Source organism: Triturus cristatus, chromosome 11, assembly GCF_964204655.1.
Source record: "Triturus cristatus chromosome 11, aTriCri1.1, whole genome shotgun sequence".
Taxonomy (NCBI): Eukaryota; Metazoa; Chordata; class Amphibia; order Caudata; family Salamandridae; genus Triturus; species Triturus cristatus.
Genome location: NC_140594.1, coordinates 1,125,876,799 through 1,125,894,357, shown reverse-complemented (window position 1 = coordinate 1,125,894,357; position 17,559 = coordinate 1,125,876,799). Strand labels below are relative to the sequence as shown.

The window sequence follows — 17,559 nt, the reverse complement described above, 5'->3', positions numbered from 1 at the left end:
TCCCAGATCCTTGATTCTGTAGTAAAGAGCACATGGGTTGTCTCCGGTCGTCCACTTCTCCTTCCGGAACTTGGTTCTGTAAAACTCCTGATCGCAACCCAAACGCTCAAGTATAGCTTTCTTAACTTCCTCATAGGCAGTGGTACCGTCAGGGTTGGCAGCCTGGTAGGCTGCTTGGAGCTCTCCTGACAGGAGAGGGGCGATATATTGACTCCATCTTTCCTGGGGCCAGGCAACAGTGGTCGCTGCTCTTTGAAAGTCTATGAAGAAGTAGTCTGGGTCTTCTCCCTCTTTAAACTTTTTTGCAAAATGGACCCCGGGACATTTGGGCGTACTTTGGTGCTCACTATGGCATCTGTGAGTCTTAGGATTGCGGTGTCCTGTACCTGTTGGTTTGTTGTAAGTAGGGCGGCTTGTTCCCTCAATGCGTCCTGCAAGGTTTCTCTATCCTTTTGGGCGGTTTGGACCTGTTGCTCAAACACCAGCTGCAGGTGCCTTTACCCTTCCGCAAGCTGATTGATTATCCTCTCGATGGGCACGGGCTGTGTCATGGTTCGACCCCTCTGGATGAAATCCCACTTCTGACACCACTTTGTGGGGATGAGGGATGCTGGGAGGATGTAAGGGACCACAGGACGTTGTAATACGTGAAACGTATAGTTTATTTGTGTTTTTCTGTGGGCAATAAGCTGGTGAAAAGTCAAAGTTCTGGGCGTGAGAAAAAAAACAAACAACACAAATGGCGCAGGGGATAACTCCTCCCCTTGGTTTCTGCTCCGGGTCGTCAGGGCAAGGTCCAAGTCTTTCGGATTCCTCTCTCTCGGTGGGCTGGGAAGGAAAAAGAAAACCGACCGGGGTAAGTAATGGACCTATGGGGTTTGTCCTGATAGTGCTACCGTCACCAATACTGCTGTAGTGGGGAAAGGGGATGTGAGGAATGTAATCGGTGGCTTTCACCCGTGTGTTCTACCTCCCCGTGCCTCCCCGCCACCCCCACCAAAACGATCCCCTTAGTGGTACTCGCCTTGAGCCACGGTCCGTCTCTGGGACCGTGCGTAAGGAGGTGTCTTCTCCTTCCTGCAGCCCACCGGGTTTGGACGCCATACACAACGCGCTCCTCTGGATCCGTCTCCTCTGCACCTCTGTCCTCCTCCTTCTCGCTCGTCTCCTCCTTCTTGCCCTTTTCCTTCGATTCCACCGTCCGCCTCCTTCCGCTCTCATTGTTCTCCTCTGGCTTCACACTCTGTCTTCCGCTGTCGTCTTTATTGTCCTCCCCTTCCGCTGTCGTCAGAGGCTCCTCCCCACACACTTTGACAGACACTAGACCGCTGCTTGCTTCTGGCTGTGCAGGAGGTTCCGGGTCGTTCCCTGTCCCCTTCCGGTCTTCCTCACTGCTGACGCTGTCCTCCTTACAGTTCTGCTGTTTTGCTCTTGGAGTCGGGAGGGTTGAGCCTGGGCGGTGGACGTTCTTTTCTGCCAGTGGCCTCCGGGGCTTCTTTATGCGTTTCCTTCCTTTCCACTGCTTCTCAGATTCCTTCTCAGGGTCTGGACGTTGGGGCGTCAGTCTGGTTGCCCTCTTGGCCCCAGCTTCTTGGTTTCCTCTTCTTGTGGAGATGAGGACGGAGTTGAAGTGGTTGTTGCCCCTGACTCCCTCTCCCTTGGTGTTCCTGTGTTGCAACAGGATGTTCTGTCCAGGATGCGCTTGGCGGCCTACAGGTTGAACGATTAGGTCTGCTGCATAAGGGGGTTCTGACTGGTTTGACTTTGCCTCTCCAGGTGGGTAGACGCTCCTCTACCAATAAGTCTTACTTGCGTCACTTACTGTTCTTTCAAAAGGTGGTGTCAGGGTAAGGGTTTGGACCCTACCTCTTCTGCCTTGTTTGATGTGATGCTGTTTCTACAGGAGAGGGCTTCTTTGGGGGGAAGGTTGCCTCCTTCAAACTTCAGTGGGCTGCGATAAGGCTTTTCGGAGTTCTAGGGGCAATCTGTCTGATCCTGATGGTTTGGTGGGGAGGCTTTTCGAGGTGTTGCGTAATGTTCTTCCTTCTTGGAAGCACTTTCTTTGTGGAATCTGTCTTTGGAGGCCTTGATGGCTCCTCCGTTTGAGCCCCTGGTCTCTGTGGATTTGCGTTTGTTGTCCCTTAAAACTTTCTTTTTGTTGGCTATTTCCTCCACTTTGCGGTTGTGTGAACTGGGTGCTTGGTCTTTTAAGCATCCTTTTTGTAGAGTTTTTGAGGACAGAATAATTTTGAGGCCTGTCCTTTCCTTTCGTCCTAAGGTTGATTCCTAGTTCCATCGGGACCAAGAATTGAATCTGCCCTCCTTTTTTGAGTCACCTTCCTCAGCGTTAGAAGTGAGGCTGCATTCTTTGGATGTCAGGAGGGCTCTCCTGATTTATTTGGATAGGGTGGCTTCTCTTCGGATTTCCGATTCCCTGTTTGTGAATTTTTGTTCGGCTGATAGGGTGTTGCATCCTTCAACTTCTTCCTTGAGTCGTTGGATTCAGACTCGAATTGCTCTGGCCTACAAGACTTCTGGTCAGGTTTCTCCCTTGGGGGTTCAGGGTCGTTCCAGGGGGTCTATGGCTACCTCTTGTGCTGAGGTCAAGGGTGTTTCCATTTCTGAGATCTGCCAGGCGGCCACATGGCCTTCCCCTTTGACTTTTGCCTCTCATTACCGGATTGTGCAGTAAGTTGACCGGTCAGAGTGTTTTTTGTCTAAGTTATTGTCCGCTATGGTGCCTGGATAGCGGTCCTTTCCTTTATGTCTGCGTTACTCAATAAACATGTTTTTGTGCATTACCAATTTGGTTGTCCTGTTTGGCTTTGTACATCACATGTCTGTAATGAAGGGAAGCGAGGGAGGGACGATGAGGTAATGCTTCAATTACTTACCGATAATTGACTACTCGGAGTCCTTTTCCTTCACTTCTATTCATTACATCTATCCCTCCCTAGTAGCCCAGGCCAACCTTTAATTGGTGGGGTGTCGGATTACGTGGTATTACTTGAAGGGAGGGGGATTAGGAATCACGTGGAATGGTTGTCTGGTGGAGGCAGGAATGCCTCATGTCTAATGAATAGAAGGGAGGGAAGAGAACTCAGAGTAATACAATTACCGGTAAGTAATTGAAGCATTCACTTTTGGGGGGAGAGAGTTTATTCTATATCACACTGTTTGCAGACAGTGAAACTCATAATAAATACATCAGCTTAATAAAACAAAACTAGTAAGAACAATGTACACTCTATGCAACAGGTGTAAAAAAATAAAAAACACACTATTTGCTAGAAATAACCACGATCTGGGGGTGCTAAAGAACATACTGCGGCAAAAGGTTTACAGATAGCTCATCTATTCTAGCGAAACTAGCACATGTACATAGCTTAGTACCTGGTGCACATAGTTTTCTATGTTAATTAGAAATTGTCATGCTGAGACAATTCTGTATAGTAACTCAAAGCTTCTTGCAAAAGTTAGCATCTACTACATAAAATATTTCTCCTGTTGAAAACCTTTGCTGCAGAACCAAAAAACGTGTGTGGAGCATGCTCAACACCAGTCAAATGTCACTTGAACACAGAATTACTCTGGAATACAAAGACTTATAACCTGTTCAGTAACTCTATACAGCTGTGGTGCATTACGAGCACATGCATTTTATAAATACTTACACCCATTAGCTACACCCAAACTGTGCCCAATTAAGTGGAAAAGTAATATAGTAGTTACACATTACTGTGTAAACTATTTTAAAAAACTAGCACATTCATTGGATGATATCCTCATTGATGTCATCAATGATGTCATTTAAGATGTCAACGATGTTATAAATGATGTCATAGAGCATGGCATGTGAAGTCATATGTGAGGTCTTAAGCCGTGCATGGAGGTGGCGCAAGTGATAGTTAGCGCTGCTAACTATAGCTGGTGAATTTCTGTGTGTTTTATTTGTTCCAAACGTTAATGTTCACTCTGAAATCCATTAGATGCTTTTCCTGCAATGTTATGGTTCTTTCCATCTATGATTCGCTTGGGATTTACGATGGGTGATGGAGGTGTGCATGGGTTGTTCTGATGCTGTAGTTGCTTTCAGTTGGCTTATGCTTAGACTTTATGCAGTGGACCTTCAACTGCAAAATGAAATATCCATGATCAACAAAAGTGAATGCAAGTTAAAGTTACACTCAACTGCTGTGTAATCAGTTAGGTGCTGAAGGCGTGAATGCCATACCAGCCTTTAAGAGTAGGTTATCCTACCCCTAGTCTCATGCTTGACTCAGAGTCTAAAAACCATACCCAAACAGTTGTAAAATGCTGATCGGGTCTCCGTTTTTACCTTGTGGGACTTGCTTTGGTATACCCAGAACAGTGATTATATATCATTAAACCACCCAGACGTAATCAACAGTAAAAGAGCTCTCTGGGGCTCACTAAATGCACATCTACTGAAAAGCAAACCACTGTGAAGACGTCTTATCAGCTGCTCTACACTCTGATGGATCCTATTCTTGTACATGTACCTTCGCCAAATTAGCCTACTCTTTCTTGTATATCCTTGCAGGGTTGTGAGTGTATTAGTTTACTGCCCTTCTGGCAGTTCTTGCTGAGCTGATTATGAACTTTTTTCTGGCCTCCAACGAACCTTAATCAGCTAACAACCTTGGTAAATGTTTTGTATATCACTCTTTCAGGTCATCCACTGTGATGTTTAATCATCATGATATATTAACTCATAAATGTTACGATGACTTTCTGTATATACGCCATATTTGGTTGTCACAAAGGTATAATCATGGTAGAAATGTAAGGTGGTCTACTGTTTGATTTTTATTAAATATGGACCATGTAGTGATGGGGAATGTACAGTCACTTGGGCACAACGTAGAAGTGTTGTGTGTAGAGGCTTTGGCAATCAAAAACTTTCATTTTTACCCCCTTTATTTACTTTTTCTCCACACCAGCTTGCTGAAGGTCCCAATGCTGCCTACTTACAGTTGCTGAACTTGTTTGCCTATGGAACCTATAAAGATTATGTAGGTAAGACCAGGCTTGAGTGTTTAACACTTGTGATGTGTGAGGTGGTAGGATGCTCCCTTGTCAAATGTGTGGCTGTGTTGAGAGCTTTGAATGAAAGATGGACCATTTAGGCTCAACGGACGTACTTTGTATTTATTCTCATCTGCAAAAGTGATGGATAAAAAAGCCCCCTTTCCCTTAGCAGTACTAATGGAATACTTTATCTTGAGTCTTTCAAGTGATTTTATTTGCGTTCTGTAGTGAAAATGGAAAAACATATGTGGTCAATTTAACAAAACTGACCCACAGCAAAGAAATATAACAAGTGTGCAAGTTATGCACCCCATCAGTTGGAAAACATCACCCTTCTGAACCAACTCTCCAAAGCACCACTGCAGAAGACTCCCAGTAGTAGCTTCATCGACCCTGGGAAGTCCTCTCCGTACCACCAGTAAGGCCCTAAAACATGCCTCCTGTCTGATTTGGGAAAAAAAGCCTTCCACCCCCAGTCCCTTCTGAAATATTAGAAGTCTGTTATCCAAAGCAGCACAGAAAGCTTGAACTCACTGTACCTATGGATTCGGAAAACTCCAAGCATCGCCTGCATCAGAAACACTTGCATGTTACAGGCTAATGTCTCCTGGAAACGAATAGCCATAACATCCCACTCTCACTTATGAGCATTCCTGGTAAATCTCCCTGTCTATGTGTAAAGTGAACAACCTCTGTAAGTCTCCAGTCTCAGAACTTTTCCAAAATACTGTGAAGAGCTTGAACCTTTTAGATCGGCCCCAAAAGAACTTGCGCCCCAATGGCAAGACTTTTTAAATTCTTATATTTTATTTTAAGTTATGTACCAACACTACAGAGCAGTCCTCCTATGCAAACAGTACAAGCGGTCATGTGAGGAAAAGCACATGTCAAAATTTCGACAGAAAGCGACATCGTAACTCCTCCCTGGGTGCATGAGTACACAACCATGGAGATCTAGAATGTAATAGGGGCGGGCATTCAATGGTCACAAGCAAAGCTCTGGAAAAAGGGCATGGATTGTGCAGCAGCAAAAAATGCATATTAGAGATCTGTGTACCCCAAAGGGTGACATTGTCATTCAGCCTCTGGCACAAAGGTGGCAGACTGACTGTCCGGGGCGGTACAAAGTAGATAAGATTGATATGGGCCCCAGATATCTGGGGCCAGGTTGTAGGGGGTTGGGGCATAGTGTACATTTCAATCTGATCGTTGCAGGTCACAATATCTAGCAGCCACCCGACTCTTAGCCAAGAGCTATGCCCTTCACATGTCCCAGCAACATGACCTGTGGTCTATGCAAGTACTTGTAATGTAGGAAATGTGTGCCAATCGTTCCTTGAGATTGTGCTGGTTTGCACACAGCAATAAGCACACAGTGCCTCAGGCAAGGGCTAACCCAGCTTCGCCTCTCAGGAACACCCGAGCTGCCTCCGTCTAACCCTCCTAAGTTGCAACACAATGGCTTAAAGTCTTGCAACTCACACCATAGAGTCAGGCGAGGTTATGAGCTGTGGAAGTCATGGGAAGTCATCAGGTGCCATTGGAAAGTTGGGTAAGGCGGATCTAACAGAGTTGCGCTATCTAGCGTAAATAAAAAAAATCCAACAATATGCTTCAGTGATAGAACTCTCCCCTCCACATATAGGTGGCCCATCGTCATCATGGTTTCTTTCGACAGGGTAGTCTGCTACAATCAATTGTGAGTGGTAGCAAAGAATTGGACATTTGTGAAGTGGCCGGGAAAAACAGACAAAACGGACCTTCATTCCCAGATTCCCAGCAAGTGGTGGCTCTGTTATGTTATATTGTTTTTTTGTAGCGCACTAGTCACCCGAGAGGATGACTACCGTTTGGATATATTACTGCCATCCTGGAAGACCGAGAGGGAGCAGAGAGGGCAACGGTACCCAACGGGTGTGATCTCATTAGGGGATTAGATATGGAGTGCGAGTATCCAGGCTGTACCAAAACTTAGCAGAGTGGCACTAGGCAGCCAGATAGTAGAGTTCGGTCTGCACCTCGAAGCCACCATCAGCATATGGAAGAATCGAGAAGTCTCAAGCTATCCTAGCCGGCTTGTATGCCTAGATCAGTTTGATTAAGAGAGACCGTAACATTATAAAAAACTGTTTCTTGAAAGGAATCACAATATTAGTAAAGAAATATAATAGTTTAGAGAGGACAATCATTTTGATGAGAGCAACTCTACCCCCCGGAGCTAATGAGAGTTTAAGCCACGGGGGTGGGGGGAGGAGGGTCAATGACTGAACCATAATTTAGCAGAATAACCTTTATAGACCTATGATGGAGGACTATACCCAGTTATCTGATGTAATATCTAGTCCATCTACTGGTATATTCCAGCTCAACTGGCACATTACATGCTGAGAGCGGAAAGAGGCCCAGTTCAGACCAACTGATGGAATGTAAAAGTGTAACGCCCTGAACGTCTCAGGATCGTTTAACAGACACGACAATGAGGACGCAACCACTTGTGAAGGGTTAGTTCTTTTAATGAAGGCAAATAAAATACAAAGAACAAACAAAAGTTATAGTCACTGGAATCCTCCAGGCTAAGTACGTTACCAGCCCACAGCACGGATGGTCCTAACCGTCCTCTGCATATACGCCGATCCCGGCGTATGCCAACAGAGGGCAGAAATGAAATGGCCGACAATGCCAATCGGTAGGCTGTGAGGGGCACGAAGAGTGTTGGGGAGAATCGAGGAGTCAGGGAAACACCCAGCCGGGGTCTCTACCTGAAGGGAGCAGCCGCTCAACCTCTTCCTCAGACTGCACCGGAACGCGGAGTCACCTCCTGGTGATGCGTCACCGATACCCCAATCACAAGCAAGAAGACTGAACCGAGAGCAGCCGCTCGATCGATCCTGTGGACTTCCGAGTCTGTAACGCGGCAAACACCTCCTAGTGTGCGTTACAGCTGGCAGTCCCTGTGTCTCTGGTCGGGCTGGGAGTTACGACTCCAACCAGCAAAAGCGCCACTGCGCTTGGACTCAGCCGAGTCAAAAAGCGAAGCTCAATGGTTGACCGGTAGAGCTTCCGGGTCCTTCACAGGTGACGATGGGGCAAGACACGGCCCAGGGAGTAACGACTCGACCTACCTCCGTTCTTGCCTTACTGGAGCACCACTCCTGAACACTGCTCTTCACGAAGCAGGTACGTCGGTGTAAACACAATATCCGACAGCCTTGTACCTCCCGGTTCGTCCCTTTATAGGGCGTGTTTTCCTTGAGTTATGTAACAGCTCTCCTGTTTACATAAGGGCGTGTTTCCCTTGAGTTATGTAACAGCTCTCCTGTTTACATAAGGGCGTGTTTCCCTTGAGTTATGTAACAGCTCTCCTGTTTACATAAGGGCGTGTTTCCCTTGTGTTATGTAACAGCTCTCCTGTTTACATAAGGGCGTGTTTCCCTTGTATGACAGGAATTCTTGACAGTACATCCTCCCTCTCAGCGGCTCCCCACGGGTCCAGCGCTGGCAGGAAAACGCCGATGGAACAAGGAGACCAAGCGCGGAGCATGAACCCCTTCAGCCGGTTCCCATGAATGCTCCTCCGGGCCATAGCCTTTCCACGCAACCAGGTACCACAGCTTCCCCCTGCGCCATTTGGACGCCCGTATGCCCGACACTTCATACTCCACCTCCGACTCCACGCATACCGGCCTAGGTGTCCCAGACGGCTTGGAGGGTGCTGGTTTGAGCAATGATACATGAAAGACAGGGTGTATCCGCAATGACTGGGGCAAGCACACCTTCACGTTCACGGGACCCATACACTTGGTAATTCGATAGGGGCCCATGTACTTGGGATGGAACACACTGTTCTTTCGAAACCTCATGTTTCTTGTGGATATCCAGACGTAGTCTCCAGTGCGGTACAGTGGCCCGGGCCTTCTCTTCCTATCTGCCGCAGCCTTGTATCTTCTCTTGGCCTCTATTAGGACAGCCCTTGAGCGCATCAACGTGTCTTTTATGTGTGCCACCCTGTCCGCTGTGGCGGGAATCCTGTCCTCTCTGAACGGATGTAGAAATGGCAAGAACCTGGGATGTTGGCCATAGTTGCTATAGAACGGAGATGACTGTGTGGAGCTGTGAGTGGCGTTGTTATAGGCTATCTCTGCAACCCATAGCAAGTCGACCCATTCTTCCCTGCCCTGGTCCACAAAACATCGCAGATACTGTTTGAGCGTTTGGTTCAGGCGCTCGGTTTGGCCGTCCGTTTGAGGGTGGTAGCTGGTGGACAGGGCGGTCTTAACATGCAGCGCAGTGCACCAAGTCTTCCAGAATTGCGCAGTAAACTGCGACCCCCGGTCCGACACGATCACCCCAGGTAATCCATGCAGTCGTACCACATTCTTTAGGAGTAGTGACGCCAATTCCCCGGCCGTAGGGACTCTCTTGCAGGGGATGAAGTGCCCCATTTTCGTCAAGTAATCCACCACCACCAGTATTGCCGTCATCCCCTGGTCTACCGGTAGGCCCACCACGAAGTCCAGTGATATGCTATCCCATGGTCTATCCGGGGTCGGAAGTGGATGTAAGAGCCCTTGGGTTCGGCCATGGTCGGCCTTCATGGTAGCACACGTAGGACACTCCTGTCCCCACCTCCTGACATCCACTCTCATGGTTGGCCACCAGAAATGCCGTCCCATGCTAGCCACCGTTTTTTCAAAGCCCAAATGACCTGCGCATGGAGAGTCATGGCACCAGATGAATGCTTGTTTCCTTAGCCTAGGCGTGGGTATCAATAGGCACCTGCCCTTCAGGGGTATCCCGTCCTTCAGCTGCCATTCTCTGTGACTGAGGAGCCACCTCCGCCATGCGAATGACCTGATCCCTCTCTTTATTCCCCTCAGGAAAGTATCCGGTTGGATAACCCCCAATACCATCCTCGGGGAAATGATGGAACGCTCGGTTGCAGGCAATGGTTCCTTAACTGCAGATTGACGGGACAGGGCGTCCGCCTTCCGGTTTTCCGTCCCCGGCCGATATGTGATGCGGAAGTTGAACCCCGCAAAGAAGATCATCCACCGCAGCTGCCTGGGAGAAAGGTGTCTAGTGGCCGTCATGAACTGTAGGTTCCGATGGTCCGTGTACACCGATACCACATGTCTTGCCCCCATCAACCAATGCCTCCATTCGGTGAAGGCGTCCTTGATTGCGAGAAGCTCCTTCTCCGCAATATGGTAGTTGCGTTCGGCGTCCTTGAGTTTGCGGGACATGTACGCAACTGGATGAAGCACCCCTGTGTCGTGGTTGCGTTGGGACAAGATAGCCCCCAGCGCCACATCCGACGCGTCCGCTTCCACCACGTAGGGGAGATCCGGATCGGGGTGAGCCAACACCGGCGCCTTACCAAAGGCGCTTTTCAGGGCCTCAAAGGCTTTGTTCGCTTCAGGGGACCAGACAAACTCCTTGGACTTCCTCAGTAGCTGTGTGATAGGGGCCACCACTCCTGAAAATCCATCTATAAACCGCCTGTAAAAGTTGGCGAAGCCAATGAAACTTTGGACGTCCTTCACGCTTTGGGGCACCGGCCATTCTTTCACCGCCTTGATCTTTCGTTCTGCCATCTCCTGTCCCTCTGGACTCAGCATCACTCCGAGGAATTCCACGGATGTGACGTGGAAGTCACACTTGCTGAGTTTACAAAACAGCATGTTTTCCCTCAGCTTTTGGAGCACAGCTTTGACGTGGTGTACGTGCTCCTCCACACTGGACGAATAGATGAGGATGTCGTCGATATATACGACCACGTAGATATCCAACTCCTCTCTGAATACCTCATTCAAAAAGTACTGAAAGGCTGCCGGGGCGTTGCACAGACCGAACGGCATGACGAGGTACTCAAAAAGGCCGAACCTGGTCTTAAAGGCGGTCTTCCACTCGTCTCCGTCCCTCATGCGCACCAGATGGTATGCCCCTTTCAAATCCAACTTGGTGTAGATACGAGCTTTCTTGACCTGTTCCAGAAGTACACTGATAAGAGGCAAGGGGTACCGATTTTTTATGGTTATCGCATTCAATGCCCTAAAGTCCACACAGGCTCTCAGCTCCCCATTAGCCTTCGGGATGAAGAAGAGTAGCGAGGCGGCCGGAGACTTGGACGGGCGGATGAATCCTAGCCTGAGGAGTTTATCCAGGTACCCCCGGAGATGCACGTTTTCAGGCTCCGTCAGGGCATACAGCCTGCCGCTGGGAACGCTGGCCCCTGGCACCAGGTCGATCTGGCAGTCAAACTGTCTATGTGGTGGTAGCACTTCCGCCTTCACCTCATCAAATACATCCTCAAAACTGTGATAAGCCTGGGGGAGAGCCACATCTTTTTCTGCCGCTGTAGCCACCGTCTGACTCCCGCTCTCATCTGCGTCAAGGGATTCCGTTCTTATTCCACAATGCAGGATGCAATACGGTGACGTCATTTCGATGCGATGTGTTGGCCAATCCACAAAGGGGTTGTGTTTCTGTAGCCACGGCAATCCCAATATGACGCCATATTGGGGCGCTCGGATGATGTTAAAATCGATTTGTTCCAAATGGTTCCTCCCATATCTCATCGGAAGGACCCCCGTGTGCTGTCCGATGGGCCCCGTCACCAATCGCCTTCCGTCTACCGCATAGACGTCTTCGGGTACTGCTTTGGGAAGAAGCACTAGCCCTAGCCTGCATGCCTCGTTGTGGTCCATAAACATGCCAGTGGCCCCTGAATCCACCATGGCCACAACGGGTATCCACTGGTCATGCACTCCCACGTGCACCGTGATAAACAGGTGTCGTTGTCCCTTAGTGACCGAGTTGGAAAGTGAAGGGATGGATGAGTGACTCCGAGATGCCCCTTCTCTGGTCTTGGAGTCCTCTAGTTTTCCGCCGGTATGTCCACCACGGCTGTTACCGACCGGTTGGCCCGATAACGTGACGTCTTCGGTTTGGCAGGGCATTCACGTACGTAGTGGCCTTTTTTGCCACAATATAGGCACAATCCTTGTTTACGGCGTGACTCTTTCTCCGTGGCTGTGAGGCTCGCTCGTATTGCGCTGATGTCCATGGGTTCTCCCTTGGATGCGGTGGAAGTTTCAGGACTTCCCACCGTCACATAGGATGGAAGGGATTTTCCTTTTCTCCCATGATCCCCCTTTCTTTCACTTAGCCTATGTTCCAGCCGTAATACCAGGTTGATAAGGCCCTCACATGTCTTGGGTTGAGGGTCAATATGAGCCACGGCGTCCTTGAGCTCATCGCACAGCCCTTGATGGAAGAGCGCCGTCTGTTTAGCAACAGGCCACTTGGTTTCCGCAACCAGCCTTCGGAACGCGTTGAGATACTGCACCAGGTCATTGGATCCCTGTCTCAACTCAAGCATTTCACGGTCCGCCGTGTACGAGTCAGCCCTTCTGTCGAATACCTTCAGGAATTCCTCGCGAAAAGCACCCCAATCACATAAGAGGGGGTCGTCCCTGCTCACCAGAGGTACGGCCCATTGTGCCGCGTTTCCAGCCAAATAGGATATAAGGAAAGCCACACGAGCCTGACTCGTGGGGAACGCCTTTGGTTTGCACGATAAATGTAGCGCCACTTGTGTGAGGAATACCTGCACTGTGTTAGGATCCCCACTGTACCTCTCTGGTGTTGCCAAGGGGATGGCTACCGGCATTTCCACTACTACCGCAGGGGTCTGGTTCGTGAGGGAGGTGCTGGGCGTGAGCGGGTCCAATTGGATAGCATCCAGTCTGGCTTTTACATCGGCTGTTTCTTGCCTAGAGGCAGCCACTTCAACTTGCATGGCCGCTAAAGCAGCCAGCACATTATCAAGTGTTGCCATGTCTGTTATCGACCGGGAGACAGTTAGTGTTATTAAGGTCGGATATTTTGTAACGCCCTGAACGTCTCAGGATCGTTTAACAGACACGACAATGAGGACGCAACCACTTGTGAAGGGTTAGTTCTTTTAATGAAGGCAAATAAAATACAAAGAACAAACAAAAGTTATAGTCACTGGAATCCTCCAGGCTAAGTACGTTACCAGCCCACAGCACGGATGGTCCTAACCGTCCTCTGCATATACGCCGATCCCGGCGTATGCCAACAGAGGGCAGAAATGAAATGGCCGACAATGCCAATCGGTAGGCTGTGAGGGGCACGAAGAGTGTTGGGGAGAATCGAGGAGTCAGGGAAACACCCAGCCGGGGTCTCTACCTGAAGGGAGCAGCCGCTCAACCTCTTCCTCAGACTGCACCGGAACGTTGAGTCACCTCCTGGTGATGCGTCACCGATACCCCAATCACAAGCAAGAAGACTGAACCGAGAGCAGCCGCTCGATCGATCCTGTGGACTTCCGAGTCTGTAACGCGGCAAACACCTCCTGGTGTGCGTTACAGCTGGCAGTCCCTGTGTCTCTGGTCGGGCTGGGAGTTACGACTCCAACCAGCAAAAGCGCCACTGCGCTTGGACTCAGCCGAGTCAAAAAGCGAAGCTCAATGGTTGACCGGTAGAGCTTCCGGGTCCTTCACAGGTGACGATGGGGCAAGACACGGCCCAGGGAGTAACGACTCGACCTACCTCCGTTCTTGCCTTACTGGAGCACCACTCCTGAACACTGCTCTTCACGAAGCAGGTACGTCGGTGTAAACACAATATCCGACAGCCTTGTACCTCCCGGTTCCTCCCTTTATAGGGCGTGTTTTCCTTGAGTTATGTAACAGCTCTCCTGTTTACATAAGGGCGTGTTTCCCTTGAGTTATGTAACAGCTCTCCTGTTTACATAAGGGCGTGTTTCCCTTGAGTTATGTAACAGCTCTCCTGTTTACATAAGGGCGTGTTTCCCTTGAGTTATGTAACAGCTCTCCTGTTTACATAAGGGCGTGTTTCCCTTGTATGACAGGAATTCTTGACAAAAAGTATATCCTAAACTTACTGATCTCCGCATCAGGAAGGTAAGGTTGGTGTTGGGTTCTCAAATAAAAAGCAGCACATCGATTGCGTATATGGGTAATGATAGGTGTATATGGCAAAAACAAATGACTCTATGTAAATGCCTGTCCTGGAGCAATCAAGCTAGAGGATCCAAGTCGAGAATAAACAGGGGTAGCAGTGGGCAGCCCTGCCTCGTTCCATGCTCCACCGGAAAGGCATGCGAAGCGAGGCAGTTAGCAGAGCCTTCGGCCACCGGACCTTTATACAACAGCAAGATAAGAGCAGGGAGGCTGTTTTGCATTCGACACTGTCTGCCACCGCACCCTAACTACACGCCTCCACCACGCCGGTATCCAAGGAAAAGCCCTGGAATGGATCACCTCCTTCCTCGCCGACAGATCCCAGCGAGTCCGCCTTCCTCCCTTCCACTCAGCAGCCACCAAGATCATCTGTGGCGTTCCTCAAGGCTCCTCGCTCAGCCCCACCCTCTTCAATGTCTACATGAGCCCCCTCGCAGCCATCGCACGCCAACACAACCTCAACATCATCTCCTACGCTGACGACACCCAGCTGATCCTCTCCCTCAATAACAACCCCGCCACCGCCAGAGCCAGCCTCCAGGAAGGAATGAAAGACGTCGCGAAATGGATGAAGCTCAGCCGTCTGAAGCTGAACTCGGACAAGACGGAAGTCCTCATTTTCGGACCATCCCCCTCCGCCTGGGACGACTCCTGGTGGCCCCCTGCTCTGGGCACCGCCCCCAAGCCCACGGACCACGCACGCAATCTGGGCTTCATCTTGGACTCCTCCCTCACGATGACCAAGCAAGTCAACGCCGTGTCATCATCCTGCTTCAACACCCTGCGCATGCTCCGAAAAATCTTCCGGTGGATCCCCACCGAAACCAGAAAAACGGTCACCCAGGCCCTCGTCACCAGCCGACTGGACTACGGGAACGCCCTCTACGCAGGAACCACAGCCAAACTACAGAAAAGACTCCAGCGCATACAGAACGCCTCTGCACGACTCATCTTGGACATCCCCCGCCACAGACACATCTCCGCCCACCTAAGAGACCTGCACTGGCTCCCCGTCAGCAAGAGGATCACGTTCAGGCTCCTCACCCACGCACACAAAGCCCTCCACGACATGGGCCCCAAATACCTCAACAACCGCCTCACGATCTACACACCCACCCGCCAGCTCCGATCCGCCAGCCTCGCCCTCGCCACTGTCCCACGGATTCGCAGAACAACCACCGGGGGAAGATCCTTCTCCTAACTAGCGGCCAAGACATGGAACTCCCTCCCCACCCACCTACGGCTGACCCAGGACCATCTCTCCTTCAGGAAGCAACTCAAGACCTGGCTCTTTGAGCAGTAGCAGCACCCCCCTCCCAGCGCCTTGAGACCCTAGCGGGTGAGCAGCGCGCTTTACAAATTCATTGATTGATTGGTTGATTGATTGATTGATTTGGATATCATATCGTTGGAGGACCTCAAATATTAATGTCTAGTTTAAGGAGTCAAACGCCTTTTCGGCCTCCAATAGTGCGAGTGCCACGGGATTGATTTGGTTAACCATGGAGAATACTATTCATAGGTTAAATGACGTGGATCTATGTGGGACAAAAACAGACTGTGCAGGGGCAACTATGCATTCCAGTAATGGAACAAGTCTGGTGGCAGGGATTTTATCTAAGAACGTATTATCGCATGGGGTTGATAATGGGCGCATTTGATATGGTCTTTATTGGGATTAAGGAGAAATGAAATAGCTGCTTTCCTCCAAGGGGGCAGCTATCTATCTCCGAGTGCTTCGGCATAGAATTCAATAAGGAGGGAGGCAAGGATATGTTTGTATGCTTATAAAAATCATTGTCTGCCTGTACCTGGGGGCTTGAAGTCTTTTGAAGAGTCCGTAGCAGTGGCTGACTTAGCTGTCTATGACAGTCATCAAGCCACACCAGGGCCACACCGTTGAGATAGTCGATAATATCAGTGAAAGGACACTTGTTCCTGGGGGTGTACCGGCGGTAGTAATAGCATACAGGGGTGGATGGCATATTCTCAGTGTGAGTAAGCACCTGCTTGCCCTCTATATTAACAATATGAGATCTGGCCTGCTTCCTTTTAAGCAACCAAGCCAGTGTCCTGCTCGGTCTCTTCCCCTGTCTATATTGCCTAGCTAGAGCAGATTTCCCCAGCGGATGTACTTCCCAGACTGCCAGTTCCTAAAACTAATGCAGAAGAAAAATCTGGTCTTGCAAACGGGTTTTTTGAGGTTTGGTTTCAATTGCGGCTTCTCGTTTTTTGCGGTCAGAATCCAGACGGTCTAGTTGCTGTGGAATGTCTTTCAAGACTCTGGCATTCTTGGGGATAACTTGTCCACGGATACAGGCTTAAAAGGCTTCAAATATTGTGGTATACTGTGGTGCTGATTCACATTGAACTGAAAATATTCTACAATCTCAGGCAGAGTCTTGGCTTTCAAGACTGAATCTCAAAGAGAGGAAGCCGGAACGCTCCAGCCTGGCCGCGGAAGTTGGAGCTAGGAGGAGCGAAGGCAAGCAGAACTGGCGGGTGGTCAGAAAGCGTGCAGGGTAAGTGCTGAACCCTGACACTGAGGTGGCAATTTCAGGCGAGGCAAGCCAGTAGTCGAGGCTTGAGGATGATTTCACTGAGCAACTGGTACCTGAGCTGTCCCATAGCGGGTCGAGTCCTACATTCCTTCCCATACCACAGTGTCATCCCCAAAAGCGCTCAACCTAGTAAAAATCTCAGGGAAAAACTTGGGATCATCGACGTTGATTGCATATGTGTCGACCAATGCTAGATGTATATTATCAAGCGATCTAACAAGTCATCTACCTGCAATGTCTGCATAGGTCTCATGTATTTTAAAAGCCAAGCGAGGGCGCATCAGAAGCACAGAAACAGTGCGAAGAAAAATATCGGGGAGGCAACAATTTCTAAGCAAAGGAGTGAGAGTGCATGGGCGCAAAATGTGTCTCCTGTAAAAAGGCTGTCAGCCGCTTGGCGGTCTTGGTAAGATAAAACCCTTCTGACCTTACGGGGGTCATTGAGACCTATGACGTTCCAGGCGAGTCATGCCTACGAGAGGTCTTGGATCAAGAAGAAAGAAAGAGAAAAAGAGGACCAAGGAGAGGGAAAACCCCGGGTGCATGCAAGAGCTAAATGACTGTAGTGAATGCTAATGAGAAACCACCGGTACTGACAAACCATAAAATAACATAACCCAATACCCTCTCACCGCCACCAAGACTTAACTTGGGTCAATTAGTCTAATGACTGTTTGATATACTTCACCTTCCCCATCAAAATGCTAGGAACCATAGAACAACTTTACAACTAGCAAATCTAGACCAAAAACAAGCTTACTCCTGAATCTTTAACCTGTGCATGGTAAGCGAGGATTTAACAAGTGCCCTAATCTATCCAGCTGGCACGAAAAAATGTACAGATATTCTCATCGTGACCATATTTGTAGTAGCTGTCCTAAACAAAATCTTTTTTCTAATTCTGAAAACTGCACCATGTTTTGCTGCTGATAAAA

At 49.3% G+C, this 17,559-nt stretch overlaps 1 protein-coding gene across 2 annotated transcripts in view; it reads left to right on the top strand.

Moving 5' to 3' along the window:
* COPS7B (COP9 signalosome subunit 7B) overlaps positions 1-17,559 on the top strand; it is an 87,352-nt gene that overhangs the window by 34,747 nt on the left and 35,046 nt on the right. For both annotated transcript variants that reach the window (XM_085635698.1, XM_085635699.1), the window contains exon 3: positions 4,965-5,040. In XM_085635698.1, the coding sequence (XP_085491824.1) occupies positions 4,965-5,040 (76 nt within the window). The remainder of the gene's footprint in view (positions 1-4,964; positions 5,041-17,559) is intronic.